The sequence below is a fragment of the Scomber japonicus genome, chromosome 9, assembly GCF_027409825.1.
Source record: "Scomber japonicus isolate fScoJap1 chromosome 9, fScoJap1.pri, whole genome shotgun sequence".
Taxonomy (NCBI): Eukaryota; Metazoa; Chordata; class Actinopteri; order Scombriformes; family Scombridae; genus Scomber; species Scomber japonicus.
The window spans coordinates 18,479,905-18,498,048 of record NC_070586.1 but is presented as its reverse complement, the minus strand read 5'-3'; the positions used below and the strand labels follow the sequence as shown (position 1 = coordinate 18,498,048).

General features: G+C 40.1%; 1 protein-coding gene across 2 annotated transcripts in view; it reads right to left on the bottom strand.

Annotated features, from left to right (window-relative positions):
• pde4d (phosphodiesterase 4D, cAMP-specific) overlaps positions 1–18,144 on the bottom strand; it is a 98,250-nt gene that overhangs the window by 3,521 nt on the left and 76,585 nt on the right. For both annotated transcript variants that reach the window (XM_053325001.1, XM_053325002.1), the window contains exons 6-14: positions 14,290–14,402; positions 4,757–4,850; positions 3,960–4,138; positions 3,665–3,763; positions 3,397–3,561; positions 3,014–3,113; positions 940–1,094; positions 552–674; positions 45–227 (exon numbers count right to left, since the gene is read on the bottom strand). In XM_053325001.1, the coding sequence (XP_053180976.1) occupies positions 45–227; positions 552–674; positions 940–1,094; positions 3,014–3,113; positions 3,397–3,561; positions 3,665–3,763; positions 3,960–4,138; positions 4,757–4,850; positions 14,290–14,402 (1,211 nt within the window). The remainder of the gene's footprint in view (positions 1–44; positions 228–551; positions 675–939; positions 1,095–3,013; positions 3,114–3,396; positions 3,562–3,664; positions 3,764–3,959; positions 4,139–4,756; positions 4,851–14,289; positions 14,403–18,144) is intronic.

Below are 18,144 nucleotides of genomic sequence, written 5' to 3'. Positions count from 1 at the left end.
ATGGTATACATGTGCTTGTATATTTGTGTGAGTGAGTGTGTTACCTGGCTCTTTTCTACTGAGGCGTTGTGTTTGTCACACATGGGGCTGATCTCCATGCCCCTCTCCCTCTCTCGGTCACCCTGGCTGAAGAACTCCTCCATGATGCGGTCTGTCCACTGCCGGTACAGCTGCAGAGGCTTGGTGGGGTTGCTCAGGTCTGCACAGTGCACCATATTCTGGAGAACCTGAATATGACAAAAAACAAGCAATATGTGAAATGAAAGAACCGGAGAGTCCAAAACAAAGCAAGCTATCATATCAGCTGTGTTGCTCGATCAATAAGAAATCAGTATGTCACCATTGCTTTCAGTACAACTGTGACAGATGCTGGATTGCCCTGGCATAAATGTAACCGTTTTCTGCTGTTTTCCAATGTAAGTGTAAAAAAAAGTGTTGCAGAATACCCAAGCATATTGTGTTCTTTATTCATTGCATAAGAATCAACAAAATACAGTAAAAATGGATTGTGTTTGTGTTCAAATTGGATTTGTGTGCAGCTTGAGTCTGACCTGTATCCTGTCTGAGTAGTTGTCCAGCAGCAAGACACCAGAGCTGGTCACCTTTTTGGTTTCCACCATGGTTTTCAAATCGGCCAGTAGATTCATGTGCTTGGACATGTCTGTCGCTAGCACCTTGAAACACCCAGAACAAACAGTATATGTTATGTACAATACATATTATATATCATTATTATAGTGGAATACTCAGCCGAATATACAGTGTACTGGTAGCAGTGACTACTTAATGAATGGAAATATTCTAAAACTGCTTTTAAATGTACAGTATATAATGTATGATATAGAAAATATTCCATATATTTTTTATTATTACTTCTCCACTCAATAAGAGGTGATGTATTGACATAATGTAAGAGAGATAAATAATCTATGAACTCACAATGTCAATGACCATCTTTCGCAGTGATTGTCGTTGTTTTTTGGTCAAGTTTTGGAAGATGTCACAGTTCTCCTCTTGGAGGAGTTTGAAACCCACTGCTAGATGGTGGTTTTCCAACACTGATGAGTCATTGTACATCAGTGCAAGCTCCGAATCTGCATGGAAGAAAAAATTTACAATTTCAGTTTGAGATTTCAGGCTTTCAGGCTCTGAAAAAAAAGAGATCCTAAAGTATTTAATGACAAAATGCCATGAAAACCAAACTTGAAACGGATGATCATTAGTAAAAATTTGAAAAAATAGACATTAACAGCATTTATGCACCCTAATATTATAAATATTTGGCCTTGTTTCTTTTTGCAGTACATATAAAAGTTACAGGTCTTATGCTTATTAATTATAATTAACTAACTAGAGCAACTTGCCCATCCAAACTGTTACATATGCAAATATATTAGAAGGGTCTTTTTCACTGAGCAGCAGAAGAAAGCACCAACATGTTTTCCACAGAGAGGTTTCCCCACTCTGGGTCATTTGAAGGTCCTCTTGCTGTATTTAGATTTTCCATTAAGATGCATTAGTCTTGGCCACAGTGGAACAGAGTCGCAAAAATGAGAAAGGGGATCCTGCTCTGCTGCACTGTGGCTGACAGAGGATCAGAGTGGTGGCTCGTAACTAGGATGACTCATACTGCCTTTACTGCAGGGATTCCCCATTTGGGCTTATGGGAAGCACAGCACATTTTGTGTGTAAAGTGTTTGAGACTGCAGAGTGTGTTTTGTCTGATAAGGTATTTATGCAACAGCCACATTTGTAACAGTCTCTAGAAGGGTTGTTTGAGGCAATACCCAGAGGATATAAACTCTGTTTGTGTTTTCCTCTAAATTGCCAAATGAGGGCGATGTTTGTGGCACCAGCTATGAGCAACTGAGTCCGTTAAAGCAGAGAGACAGCAGGGGTTCAGTGACTTACTTATAAACCAAACATAACCAAACACAAAACCCTGTTAATCTGGTTAAAGGGTGACTTCACCCAAATTATAAATACTAATTACATATATCCATCTCATATTTCTGTGTCAATTATGACACAAAAGAGGTGAATGCTTACAACAATAAAAAACAAAACAAAAAAATCAACAGTAACATATCTTTCCAGAGTCATCATTAGTCTGGACAGTTCACAGGGCACACTTTAAGAAGTTTTGATAATGACTATTTCTTCTGTAGAAAATGGGATACTGATGTAGTGATGTTGCAGACTAAAAGTTTTTCTTTTTTCAATGCAGTGAAAACCTCACACGAAATTCCATTTGCCTCCACTGCATTGTACCTTGATCCCAGTGATTTTTTCCAACAATTCAAATAGCTCTGATGTCGTGCTCCCTAGTGGAACATGAAGTGTGGATGAGATTGACGCAGCTATACAGGCTTTTGTTAAGTTAGTTGCAGAAATAAAAAATGTTTTATATGGACATATTTCTTTGATTGGCATGACATTCTAGCAACCGTTGCTGTGTTTGTGTCAACTGAAAATTATTCCTCAGTCACCACTAATTGGTTAGGGCAGAGTAAAATTTACAAGCTAACTGCAAGTGGCTGGAAAACTCTCTGACCCAGGGAGGCAGTGAGGCTACTACATCTGCAGTTATGTTTTTTAGGTGGATGGTTGTTTTTCCCCTCAGAAAACATGTTAGCCTGAGAAGTGAATTATGTGTTCCAGGGAAAAGGCACTATTGATCTCCTTTTTGAACTCCTCTCCCTTGAAATCACATGTCAAAACCATTGCAAGAGACAATAATGCTGGTGAAGATCTGCACATACGCTTGGACATCATGTTAATATGTGTGCGCATGTGATCTGTTATGAACATTTGTTTGCCCCCTAAACATGCATCCTAGTTTGGTTTACACTTTTAAATTTCACTGATGAGATAAAGATTAATTGCTAGTGTGTGCATACTAGTGAGGCAGAAGCTACAGTATGCATGTTTCCACCTGGGTATCAGACTATGAGTGTGTGAAACTGCTGAGCCACTGACACAGCTGCTAAGACAGCGCTGTATTTAGACTCACTAGTGTTGATGAGGAACTGGTTGGAGACTCCAGGATGGTCTACGTCGTGAATAGCACTGGCAAAGATGGCAGCTAGGACCTCAAGGTCTGTGAACACAGCCTGGAAGAAAGAAACGAGCACAGAGGGGAGGAGAACATTGATGAGAGACTTAAATCGTTGGACAAAAATGTCCTTGCAAGTAAGAGCCATTGATTGGACTTTGAACTAGAGTTTGATTGAAGCTGATTGTGGAAGTGTGCACTGTGTGGTTGAGCGTATGTGTATATGTCTGTGCATGTGTGTGAGCATGTTCATTTGGTTAGTGTGTGTGTGTGTGTGTGTGTGTGTGTGTGTGTGTGTGTGTGTGTGTGTGTGTGTGTGTGTGTGCATGCATATGCTTCACCTCAAGGGCGGGGGTGGATAGCAGCACGTGGGTTGACTGGGTGACGTCAGCAGCATGGATGTTGTTATGGTAGGCCACATCACCATGATAATGGTCTTCTAAGGTCATCAGGTATGTTATAAAGGTGTCAAGTGGAATTTTAAAAGTTTTTAACAAGTCTCTCTCCTACAAACCAGAAAACACAGAAAGTAGTTTACCATCAAAATGAACACTTCTTCAGCAGTGAAAAACCAATTCATCATAAAAAAGAAAAAGTGATGGTTGTTACCTGGAATATTGTATACATCATGACTGTCAGTGGCCGATTCCCAGAGAACTCTGAGATTTTAAAAACGTTAAGGCCCCATTTATTCACATGCTCAATCTCCTGATGAAGAAATGAAAGAAACATTCAGAAAAAAATAAAACATATGTAATCTTTTCCTTCTTGTGTTCCTTATTCTAACACCATCTCCTTCTCTATCCGTCTTTTCCTTCATTGTTATCCTAAATACATTTCTGCAAGTGTGTATTTATGTGAATGTGAGAAACAGCACAGTGTGAGACAGGACACACAAAGGCACCTTAGCGAGTTCATCCTCAGTCTCGGTCTTGACGCCAAAGCGAGGGATATTTGAATTTGTGAGGCTGGAGGAGTGTTGCAGCTTTTTCACCCCGCTGATCTGAGACATGGGCTTGTTCTTCTTCTCCTCCTTCTCCTTCTGCGTCTGAGGGGATGGCATCTCCACTTCATGCTGCTTGTCTGAAACATACATGGATATGGTTTATGAAGTTGATCAAAGTCTTAATTGAAATATCCTTTTGGGTTTATGTGTCTGAAAAGTGTCTTTGCAGAAAATTATGATGTCATGGAGAAGTTGACCTTTTGGATATAAAATTTCATCCTTATTATTTTTTCCTATCAGACATTTGTGTAAAACTTCGTAACGTAAAAAAACTTGTGTTGTGAGGTCACAGTGACCTTGACCTTAGACCATCAAAATATAATCACTTCATCCTTGTGAACGTTTGTGCCAAATTTGAAGACATTTCTGCCATGTGTTCCTGAGATCCACAGGAAAGGGATGTACAGACGAACAATCCGAAAATGTCCTCGTGGCACAGAGGCATAAAAATATTTTTTTCTAGAAAGAGTGTGTAGATTTCATATGATGATACTTCTACATTCTGGTGTAAGTAGAAACTGGTTTATCTTGTGAGTATAAACACCATGAACACTGCTTGACTGTAGCTATGTACAACAAGGGACACAACAGACTCATTTCGAAGCTTTAACCATATTAATTCTCACTGTTCAGGATGGATTTTTTTCCTGTTTTATTCCAGACCAGTGAGTTTATCTTCCTGTGTCATCACTCACCTAAGAAGGTGCTGGAGATGAACTCAGACACCTGGTTCCCAGAGCGGCTCATCTCTGATAGGTGAGTCAGCTCCCTGTTTAACATCCTCTTGAACTGAAACACACACACACATAAAGGGATAAGGAGTTTGACAATGAGTAATGGGTAGAAAAGAAATCATAGTCATAGTACATTTTTAGCAGAGACAAATAAACTGTTAATTTGACTTCACAAGTTATTAAAATATGATAAGGCAAAACTTTCCCTGTAAGGAAAATACATTTTCATGACATCAGTGAAAAAAAAAAAATCTAATTTTGTCAGCTTGCACCCTCTTATGCCAGCTGAGGAATTTGACTAGAAACAGAATTGAAATGTCCATTTACATCACAGAATCACAGAAGCTGTACCCAGGATTGTCACCATTTCTTGTGTAACATACGAACACTCACACACATGTATTAGACCATGATGAGTTCTGGGGCCATTACATAGACTAACATTCATTTCCTGGAGACTTACCCAAACCCTAACCATTGGCCCAAAAATCTACTTTTTGCCAATTGGGGAACAATTGGACGAGCTGTCCCTAACTAACGGGTCCTTAGTCTGAAATTTGTCCCCAAAGGTAGCCTGACGCACACGCACACGCACACACACACACACACACACACACACACACACACACACACACACACACACACACACAGCAGGTCAGAGAGCTACTGATAGGGGTGTACATAATCAGTAACCCATTTTCACAGTTTTTCCTCTTTCAATTTCAGTTTTTTTCCTCTGTCACACTGCCTGCCTCTCCCTCTCTTCCTCTCCTGTGCCTAATTGGAGTGGCAGACCTAAATTTAGCCTTGGCTTTTGATCAAACTGATTGATGTGGAGGAGAATGCTTGAAATCAGGGACTTTCCAAAGTATATGCAAAACAATGGAGTTACACAACAACGCGCAAAACAAAACCTCTCGAATGAAGCCTCTGCATTGTGTGAATTATTCTTGATTTGGTCTAAATGCATACTGTACGCATACTGATTAAATATATAAATCAATACTGACCACTTGAAATAGACCATAACAACACTGCAGAGTGCTTACTGCGCAATTGTGTATTGACATCCTATTGAAGTGTCATATAAAGCTCTATTCAGATCAAACTAAATTAATAAAACAAATAAATTAAATGCTAGAGATTACTTTTCAAACCAGAGTTGTGTCTAACCTAAAACAACACCCCTCATTACATCAAACAATAGAGCATCCTAACAACCCAGAGGATTGTTGACCTACAATAGTCTTCACAAAGCTCTTAGAGTCAATGTTTAAATCCACATCAGTTTGTACTTATGCCATGAAAAAGCATTAAATAACTGAATGATGATTATAAGGTGTATAAATACATCAAATAGCCTGTTATTTTAAGCTCACTTCAAAATGTAATTACGTATGTTTTTCTGTGCACCATCAGCGATCCATCAAAATGGATAATGAGCAAGAAATGTCACACCTATGAAACACCGTTCCATGGGCGACATGTTGGCGAGCTATATACAGTATGTACTTTCTAATTACAGCACCTAAATCTGTGTCAAGGATAAATCTCAGTTACCCAATTACCTCCATTCTCTGGAAATTAATTTCAACTATCACATTAAAATTGGCGTAGGGAAAAATGAAATTTTTAATTAATTAATTTGAGACCACATCTTACCTTTATATATCCCCAGGACACAGAGAGCAAATAATTTGCTTCAGGCATTTTGACAAATCAACAAAAAAAGATCAAGAAACAGAAAGGTATGGGTTTATAGCCCAAAACACAGTTCTGGTGATGAAAGGAGCTAGCTAAATGAAAACAGTGCTCAGCCTCCGTCAATAAAAATTCTCAACCTAAAGAGCCTTCAGAGTTCCATTTGCTGTAAGTCAGCTGTACAAAATCCATAAGTAAAGCATCAAGTTCATGTCCTGCGAATATCCACAGAAATGAGCCCATGTTCCAGGATGCAGAGAGGAAAAGCAGATTCTGAGAAAGGAGTGGATGGAAGGTGGCTCCCCAAAGATCCGATGAGAGCATGTCGTGACCACACACACTGAGATACACACTGACATGTGCACGCGCTCACACACACATACGCTTGGTTACAGGGACACACTGCTGAAGTCGTGAATAATTGATGATGGTGCGGATGCTTGGTAGATGCCAAAGCACCAGGACAGCAAAAAATTTCAGTCAACAGCTCCCAAACAGGGCTGGCTGCCTGACTGCCTGCTTTAGTGAGTATGACACAAGCTCCCATGTGAAGAGCGCAGGCTGCTTCTCTTGCTGTGTCACACAGCGGCAGCAAATCAGGGCCCAGATATGAAAGAAGTGTGAGCTCATCATCACCTTTGATTGGCTTGGATTGGAATAGACTTGAGGTCACCTGCTGTGTGATTGGCTGGGACTGAAGTCAGTGGAAAATCTACCCCTTCCCTTTTCCTTCAACTCCTGCAGTGCAGGGGGATGTGGTTTTGTGCATGTTTCGCATGTGAGTATGTGCTTGTTAGTGTGTATGCAATCATATAATATTCAACAGTACATGCGTATGTGTTTGTGTGGTGACCTAACCCTCTGTACAATTTGATGTTCAAGTAGAGATTACCTCACCCAATATGATACAATATTGAAAGACTGAGGTCAGCTTTCAATCTAGTACTGTGTTCATGGGAGGTGAGTCACAGTAACATCACTGATGAGGTGATGTCAAAACATGAAAACCCATTAATTTTGAAAAAAGAATGATCGTCACAGTTATCTGAAGTGGGTTGAGACTGAAAGCAACATGTCCAAACAGGCAGTTGTGGGTGTCACAGAGGTAAAAAGGTTGCAGCTTTAACTGAAAATGGGTCAAATCTTTTTGAAGCCTATCATTAGTACAAACTGTCCCTTACAGAATAAACTGTAATTAAAATTCAGCTATATAAATTACTTCTCTGGAGGCCATCTATTGCTATTGTTCAATAGCATATAAGGCAATAATCAATCATCAGTTGTTATTTTATTTAATCATTTTGTCTCATAGAGGCCAAGAGTCTACTTTTCAAGAGAGACTTGAGAACAAAAAACATTTTAGTGTCTGATATAACATTCAACCACACAATTATCACTCAAAACCATGGCCATGGTTAAGAAACAGGGAATTAAATAATCTAGTTTTAGAGCTCTTTGCAGTCAATTCTATTTAAATGGGTGCCCAGTACCTGAATCCTTCCATACATATGCAATGTGTAATTATTGTCCTGTAGTTTTCAGTGGGGACAGGTATCAAACCTCTAAACTTTTCTGGTACCAATCAAATGCATCTTAATCGATGAGTATCAAATGCTGTTGGGTTCTGACAGATGGCATCAAAGGTCTAGTTTCATGATCTTGTTTACTCATTCTACTGTATGATCAGATAATTCCTCATTTATATCAACATTTTGCCAGTTTTAGACTACTTTTTTTAGGCACAGTTCTTGTGTTGCTGCTCAACATGTTATGACTTTGGATTATTTTGTCAAATAAAAGGGATTTCCAAAGTGTTGAATGTGAGGCATTGTAGCAGCCCTGGTAGAAAAATATTTCAAATAATTAAATGAGAGAGGAGGGGAGTTTGGATTTTCTTTCTAAAAATCACATGCATTTTAACATTCATATCATGAGATGATTATCCTTTTTAGTCAGTACAGCAGCCGAGGCTGATGGGGCAGCATGACAATACACAATATACAATGAGGTACAGGTATAAAAATTGACTGAAAAACAGACATCCTTTAAGTCTATAAAGAAAATATGGTTTCATCTTGAATCTGACAAGCAACCTCTATAGTCTATTTTTTGACAAAAGGATGTCTGTTCTGTCTTTGTGTGTGTGTGTGTGTGTGTGTGTGTGTGTGTGTGTGTGTGTGTGCGTGTGCGCGCGCGCACACACATGTATGTATGTCTGTGATGGTCCAGTGGTTACATGGATTGAAAAGGGACCAAACCTGTCTCTGCCTACTTTACACCCCACTGCCACAGCCAACCAGGCACTGTGAGTAATTTACAGCTACGCTGGAGCAGATGAGACCACTGGCTAACTGAGATCCAGCAGCTTTGATTGACTCTGTTCCAAGCAGGCCAGCACAGGCCCCCTCCCACCACCCCACCCCTTCACACAAACTTACACACACCCAAACCAACACACTAACAGTTAACTCCCTACTAAAGCATATACACAAATATACACACATCCCATCATCACAGACTCCCTTTCTCTGTCAAACGAATGCACACACGTATTGATAGCTTAGCCAAGAGGTGTGAACACAAACTATTGGGTAAAAATTGGAAAGTGTCACACCAAGCTCAGCTGTGACTTGTGTGTAATTTGTTCTTCGACAGAGTGACCAAAATATCCACTCCCTGCTGTATATAGCCCATGACACCTGCAGATCTCTGTTGTACTTGTTTCTTTTCTCACATTCCATATTTATTCTGGGGGCAGATGCCTCCTCTCTCCAGAACACAGAGATAAAAAGAAACACTGTACTGTAATTGCCGCCACTGTTTTCAATGAATGTACCACTGACTGTGAGAAGTAAATCTGCTGTTCATTCTTGAACTAAACAAAATATACTGATGGAAACAATTATGTAAGCAGCTATCATTCTAAACCCCTAATGACCACTATGATAAAATGAATAACAGACAGAGACCAAAGAGGTCGAGAGACACAACATATACAGATACGGATACGATCAGACTGAGAATAGCCAAAGAGTCATTCTCATGCGTGCGGTAAAGCACTGAAATACAACCCAACGAGACACCTCCTTAGCCCAAAAATGAAGAGACTTACTGGGAGAGTGTGAAAGCCATTCTCCAACAAATGAAACACACAAATTTGGATTCTTAGCCTGTTGTGTGCCCAACAAATGCTGCTATGACAAAATGTTTGCTGGAAATGTGGAAACATCAAGGACAGACATTTCAGAAATCAAAGCACTGCTACAGTCAGCTAAGGTGATCTCATCTTACTCTGCCATGTGATGCCTCATTGTACTGCATCAGAACACAGTGCTGTCAAAATAAATAGAGAATGGTTTGCTTAACTTCAATCAATCAATCTTTATTTGTATAGCGCCAAATAACAACAAAGTTATCTCAAGGCACTTTACACATAGAGCAGGTTCTAAACCGAACTCTTCAGGTTTTAATTTTAAAGAGACCCAACATTCCCACATGAGCAAGCACTTAGCGACAGTGGCAAAAACTCCCTTTTAACAGGAAGAAACCTCAGGACGAACCAGACTCAGAGTGGGCCGCCATTTGCCTTGACCGGTTAGGATTGAGAGAGAGGTTCAATAGCAGCTTAAGAAAGATTGGAATGGCTGATAATGTTTGGAATTACAAAATTCCAGTATTTGTATGGATGTCTGTGCATATTTCTTACTCATTTCTTTTTTAATAAAAAGGTGAAAAGGCAGACACATTAATAATAATAGAGTAAAGTAATAAGTGAGATTTATATAGCACCTTTCACAAACCCAAGGACGCTTTACAAAGGATAAAACAAACAAACAAATAAACAAAGCAAACAAAACAAAAGCGGGAAAAAAATCCAGACTGAGCAGGAGAAGAGGAAGAGAAGTTTTCATTGAAGAGAAAGGTTTTTAACTGGGACTTGAAAATGGAGACAGAGGGGCAATCACAGAGGGATTGTGGGAGAGAGTTCCAGAGCTTGGGGGCCGTGGCGCTGAAGGACCGGCCTCCCAAGGTGGACAGTTTGGTGCGTGGGACTGTGAGGAGGTTGGATCTGAGGGACCGAGGGGGAGAGTAGGGTGACAGCAGTTCGCAGAGATATGTTGGAGCCAGGTTATGGAGGGTTTTGAAGGTGAGAAGTAGTGTTGTATTTTATGCATGATGGTACCGGTAGCCAGTGCATATGGGAGAGGATGGGGGTGATATGGGCCGTGCGTGAGGTATGAGTGAGGATTCTGGCTGCTGAGTTCTGGATGTATTGTAGTTTTTGGGTCGATTTTTCCGGGAGTCCAGTAAAAAGGGAGTTGCAGTAATCAATGCGTGATATGATGAATGAATGAACCAGGGTCTGAGCATCTGAGTTTGAGATGAATGGGTGGAGGCGTGCAATGTTGTGGAGGTGGAATGTGGAGGTTGTATTGGATTTCATATGATGATCAAAGGACAGAGTGGAGTCAAACAGGATGCCGAGATTTCTGACTGCTGATGCGGGGGTGAGGGATAGGTTGCCGATGTGCAGAGTGGATAGTTTAGGAAGGGAGGATTTGGAACCATTGAGCAAGCTACCTGAAAAGTTATAGAAAAGTTTTGACAATGGATGTCCTGAATGACTCACAAGTGGATCTAATGCAAATTAGACATTGAACAGCAAAATATTTACTGTTATGTCCTTAAGGGACCTAGTCAAACTCAAATTCAGTCCATACAATCAACACAGGTTGGAAATTGTTGTAAGAGATGTCTCTGTGTTGTGTGGATACAGAGTTTTTGTACCAACAAGGCAAAAATCCAAAAATTAAAACTGTTGCACCACTGACCTACTAAGACATCTCCACAATTAAAGTTTAAGCCAGGCTGGAAGTGTGCTTGTCAGCACAGAGTATCCAGACATATGTTGAGTACAGAAAACACTGTGTTGCATTCGCCTATGACACCACTTCAACCATGGAAATAGCCAGAGGTCAAGGATCCGTCTCAAATGCAGGACCTTGCTCTGGTAAGATGTTTTGAAGCATTGTGAATGCTGACTATTGGTGGATAGATGTTTACCCTACAAAGACTGGTACATAGTATACTACTCATGAGAAACTATACAGTATATGTGCCCTGTGAAAAAGCACTTCTTTTTAAAACAGAACATGTTAAAAAGCATTACATTTTGAGTAATTTATGAAAATGAATAATAATTTCCATGTGAGGACCCGTCTTGCTTGTTATCTGTGCAAGTTTGACTGGCACACACTGCACCCAAAGCAGAGCTAGCTGCAGATTCCATACAATCACACCAGGAGTGGAAATGTAACCATAGGAGCATCCTTAATGATTACTGCCAGATTAACTTAGCTTTACATAGACGCAGTTTCCTGTTGATCCTTCTCCATGAATTTCATTAGTTTAGGTGCACTATTACACTATGAATAAAGTGTTTCATGTTTATCGTAGAGATGGAGGAGAATAGTATAGTGAACTGAAAGTGAACTTGTGTAGTATGTATTTCAACTGCCATGTGAATGCTACAATAATACAAGTGAACATGTCATCTCCCTGGTGTGACAGTCAATATCAAGCAGATATGTCATATTTTCAAAAATATGAAAAGGTAGCACATCTCAATTTTCCTAGTCAACAAGAACAAAATACTAACATTTCACTTGTTTATTTGGCTCACAATCACAATATAAAAACGTGTTTAGGTACAGAGCCTTCTTCAGAGTGTTTGAAGTATACAGGTTCAATTTGGTCATATATACAAAGGCAGAGTTAATACACAGCTGGGAGTTGAACCCAATTATTTTCTAAATCCTAGCTGTGTATTAACTCTGCCCTTGTATATATGACCAAATTGAACCTGTATACTTCAAACACTCTGAAGAAGGCTTTGTGCCAAAACACGTAAGTGTTTCTTTTATTATGATGCAATCCAAATAATACAGTTAAATCTTGGGTTTAACACTCTGAGAAACCCATCTCTGAGACGCATAACCTTTTTCTCCAATTCAGGTATGTCACCTTGTTTGACCTACAGTTGCAGCAGGCCCTGGGCTTAATAGAGTAACACTGAGAATGCTGAAATTCAGAGGTGACATGTTATTTCCCTAGGTTATGTCAAAATCTGATTGGGGCCATTAATGTGGGGTGGGGGAAGCAACAGAGGTGACTGCACAAATACAACACAATTATTTAATAGCTACTATACAATATGACTGCTTAATGACATTACTAAAGCACTAGAGTGAATGATTTTCATAGGAATGTCACAGGACACAGGGAATGGATGTGAATGCTTTGCTGTAATTTTAATTCACTTTACTTGAAGGGAATTCCATTGTTTTGTTTCCTTTTAAGCTTAGGCTTCCCTTCATTGATGAATTAGACTTATGTTGAGTACTGATAAATGAAAATCTGCAGGATGTAGACACACAGTAATGGCTATGTGTGGGAGATGTAGTGACTGTATTACCTATGATGCGTGTGTGTTGCTGGAGTAAGATGCCAGGCTGGTTAGGCCCATGGCTGTTTCCATGACAACCAGAGATGGCTGTTCTGGTGAGCATTGGTGAGGCGATACACGTTACAGGTTTGAAAAAAAATCTTTTTACTTTTAAATGAGCTAGATGTCCCGGTCATGTGTGTGATCATGGTAACATCAGCACTGAGTATTTGTGTAATTCCTTTGTCTGTCCATCCTCCCTGCCTCTCCTCTTGGTCCATCCCTTCTCGTGTGACATCACAGTGTGTGACATCACCAGAGCCCAAAGCTGATCAGCATTCAAAGCGGCACAGCAGCCTTCCTCCACACACACACACACGAGGCAAATGAGCATGCTCAAAGCACAACAGCCTGTCTGCATGACAATGCTATCACTAACACTCATAGATAATACAATACAAACAGTCCAATGTGCACTTTGATGGCTGTATGTTGGAAACGCATTAAAGTGAGCAATATATATATATATATGGTTGCCATATAACCATTTAACAACCAAGCAGGGATTGTACAAGTCCTCAAATCAGCATGACAACTACTATGTGTTGATAAACGTGACAAATGGAAAAAGGAGAAGCTTGGTGGCAAAGGAACAAACCAGACACAGAAGAGGTACTGTTTAGTTAAGATTACACCAAAAATGATAAAAATCAAACAACAAACTGTAATGTGCTGGATCAAGCAGCACCTGGTAAGATCAAATACAGTCGTGTTGCATATCTGCTTGGCCTGTCATTGTACAATAAATAGTGCCTCACTGCTTCTGAATGATTATCCTCTGTATAGTACATCAGACTTCCTCTTATGTAGAATTAAACATACCATAAATAGGTATGGATTGATTAAAAAGTCTGTTGAAATTGTTCATTCATTAAAAAGCCCTCCATTATCAGAAATGAACCTTCATTAATGTCAGATGTATGACCTTACACCACAAAAAAGCCTGTTACCGGTTTGTAAACACTGTGTTATATATGATGTAAGTAATGTTATAACCTCGGATTAGACTTATCTAGCAACAAATACACTGTTGGCCCTGCATTGCATTGTATATATTTCACACTCAAATCCAAGTTTAATAGCACATCATGTCCACATCAGCCACAAAAAAAAACCCAAAACAAACCAAAGTGCATCCTGGGTAGCAGCTTCTACGCATGTTGCATTTACATATGTAAAAGCCTAAAAAAAATACCAAAAACTGTTTCAGTACTTCAATCAGAGAGAAACTGATATCAGATGAAAGCACTGTTTCAACTAGTTGGTGTAAACATTTTTATATTCTTACCTTGTTGGAGGCCATCTCACTGACTGAGTGTCTTGTCTGCAGCGTTTCCAGCTGGTCCAGGCACCAGTCCAGCTCCTCCAGGGTCTCAGTGGCCAGTTTCTGGTAGGCCTCCTCTGCAGGGACAAGACAGGAGGGCAAGGGGTCAGTAAGCACCCGCTTCAGAGGGCTAGGGGACGGTCCAGGCCCGGGGTCTCCCACCCCACATACAGCTAAGCTGGGATACCCCGAGTAGACACATGGGTGACTCTTCATACTGGACGGGTGAGCCAGCTGTGGGGCCTGGGAGTAGGTCCTGTATCCTAACCCACAGATGAGCAGTCACACATCAGCTGTAGAAAAGCACACTGATTGGAGAAAAGAAACCTTCAAATCCCGATTTCTTCCTCGTATGAGCAAGTCAGATATAATTCCAAGGAGTACAGTGGCAGTTGATGAATGGCAAAAAGTCACCCGAGTCAGTTATGGGTGTCCAAATGAATGTCAACAGCAAGAAAATCACAGCCAAGAATCAATTTAACCCACAAAGTAAATGTAGCAACAGAAGAAAACAGAAATCACACAAACACACACATACAAACAGACTCACTCACTATCTCCCATACACAGCACACATATCATACTCTGTGATCTAGGTGTATAAGGTTTATTCTATCATTCATAAGAGAGGTGTAATTCCAGTCATGTAGCAGGATGAAGAGCAGTCTGCTTAGCAGGCCCATGTCTGCCATAGGAGGGATGGAGGGAAGACGGGGACGGTGGAAAAGAAGATCCAGATAGAGGCTCAGAACAAGTTTAGATCCATGTCAATGCTGTCCAGCATGGAACAAACACAGGATTGTTCATAGCATCCTGACATGGTTAACAAATACACAGATATCTCACACACACATACACACACACACAGATGCAAACAGACACATACACATGCATACACACACACACTCACACCAGACGAAATGCTAACCATAACACATCATGATTTTGTCTCCTTAGCCTGTCTGCCAATAAAAACATCCATGATATCCCGGAAAGCAAAGGGTATAATCCAGTGCTGTGTGTGTGCTGGATAGTGTTTCCTATAGATGCTGTGTGTATAGGGGGTGTGCTGCTGTTGCTTCGGCGTCCCTGGTAGCCAAACGTGCTGCTTTCCCCAAGCTGTACCTAAAGCCTGAGAGGACTGCACTGTGGATGGGGAAGGGAGAGTTACAGAACATGGACTGGAGTTATAGAGGAGTGGAGCCAGAGCTGGGAGCCCCCTGTGATGTGTGTGCATGCATGCTAATATGTGTTCAGCATAAAAATACACCAAAACAGAGAGGTAAACAAATAGATGGATGACAAGATAGCAAAGGTAGTAAAGATGTTGGAGCTATAATCCCTACATTTAAGTATCCTTCACTTTCTTTTAATTTAAAATTGAAAACATGTCTCTCTCAAAGTCAGCCTATGTTAACAGAAAATGTCACCTTGTCAGAAGCCAATTAATATTGATGCCTTGACTAATTTGGGAAAGCAGAGGCTTTTAATGCTATATGATGGGGGGGGGGGGGGGGTCACCTTAGCTGTAATTCATTTACACAGACAGAGAAAACAGTGGCAGATTAAAACACAGGAGAAAAAAAATCAGCTAGTTTTAGTTTTAAGCCTTATATTGTGTTGTCTTCATTTGGGTTATAATGATAAAAATACTGCATTTTCAATTTATTTTAAAGATGCAATTTACAGCTCTGGATTGCATGCTTAGATGTTTAGCACCTGAATGTGTCTATGGGCTATTATGGATTTTAATAATTAATTATAATGTAATATTACACCCTGTTTTTGTGAATGCAGGTCTTTAGTGAACAATACAAGCATGACCACTGACCATCTCTAAACCTCTTTGTCACCTCCTGTTCTCTACAACATCCCCCCTCTCCTGCTTCACTGTCTTTGACAAATTTCTCTCTCCCTCCTTCCATTAGTCTCCTTCCTCTCCCACACTCTTCGTTTCCTCCGCTGATCTCTGAACATCCTTCCTCCTCCCTCATTTGTCTCTCTCCTCTTCCTTTCTCTCGGTATCCCTTTCTCTCTGTCTCTCTCCCTGGTGTGGTGTCAGTGGCTGGGGTGCTACTCTTTCTGACAGCAACTGCACTGACGTCAATGACATTCTTCTCATGCTTAGTGCGACATCAGACACCGGCGCTCGGAGAGGCCACTCTGCTGCACAGATGCAGGGCTGCAGCCAAACTATGTACCGGAACAGCTCGACAGTGAAGTCGGACTGTGAGAGGGAGAGGGTGAGAGAGGAGGAGGAGAAGGAAGGGGAAAAGAGGAAAAATCCTGAGACAAGGAGAGAGGGGAGCCTGAACTATTAAGAAATTATATTTACATGATATCAGTTGTTTTGACTATTCAAGTAAGTTACCACATCATGCATAACCTTGATGTTTAGAGGCTTGAATTTAATTACACATTAAGCTTTGTCATTTGCTTAATTACACTAATTTAGCTAAATATACCTGTATATGTGCATATTCCTCTCTATTCCCTCCAATGGGATATATTATACTGCATATGTAATTCCGTATTTTATCATGTTTACTTTTCTGATTCCCTCATCTTGTTTTAATCAACTTCATACAAGGTATTTTTATTCCTCTATATGAAGCTTGAAAATATAAATAAAGATAAAAAGAGGAAAAAAATGGCAAAATATTAATCTTTAGTAACTCCACTTTCCTCCATATGCCTAAAGGAAGAATTGTTCCTATTCTTAAACCCTTCTTTGTACATTTTAGGATGGCTGAGGCACTTAAATCCAACATCCCATGTAATAGGGACTTGATATAGAACCTTATGTTTCCATATTATAAGATGCAATATCGAAAAGAGGGTCAAGGGTCAAGTTATTTAGAGGAGTGGCTTCTTTCTCCCAAAAAAAAGTACCTTATAGCCAAAAAAATAAGCAAAAGTTTCAATCACTCTCAAAACATGATGGATTGAGGATATGGGACATTAAATATGAAGGAAATAATGTAAATTAATTTAGGGTGTAACATGAGTTGTTACCCTATTTGCTCTGTTAGGGCTCATGCTGAATGTTTATGGATTAGTATCTCTGTCTTTAGTTTACAGGCATCTATTCCCATCTAAAATGGATAAAAGATCACTGTACTTTTATATCTTACATCATTCTAAAAAATCATTTTCCTTATCTCCACAGTAAGGCAATGACAGATGACAGAAAAATGTGTCACAAGCAGGGAAGAGGCATAGGGCACTAAGGATGATGGATAGAGAAACTAAGGACAAGCAAAGAAACCCAAATGTAATCCTTCTTTAATTCACCAGTATCCTCACTCTGATTGATTTACTAAGTTAACATTAATTACGCCTCCTTTATTACCTTTCTCTCTGCAAGATGACTTAGCCACTGCCTCAGCAAGCCTTTGCATTATAAATAGTCAATACTCTCAAACAATCATGACCATGACTCACAATCTGTCACCAGTTCATGGCAAGGCCCATAATGGCTGAGCACCAGTATGATTGTGTTCTAAATATAGCACAATGTCACCAGTTCCTCATATATAAGCAGGTTATGTATCAGGCATATGATTTCTGGCAGGAATGTCTGGATGGACTGGATACCACTCAAGGTCAAAGAGAGAAAATTTGGCTCCCGATAACATTTAGGTATTTTCACCATTTTCATACACGTTTTCTGTGAGGACCCCTCTTTATCGTGTGCATGAATGTGTGTGTTTGTGTCATTCTATGGGTGTCTGTGCATAAGCCTTGGCATCATTTTGCTGAACAAAACACAGAAATTATTTATTAATGGTGGAGGTTATAGGGTCTCTCCTGAAAACA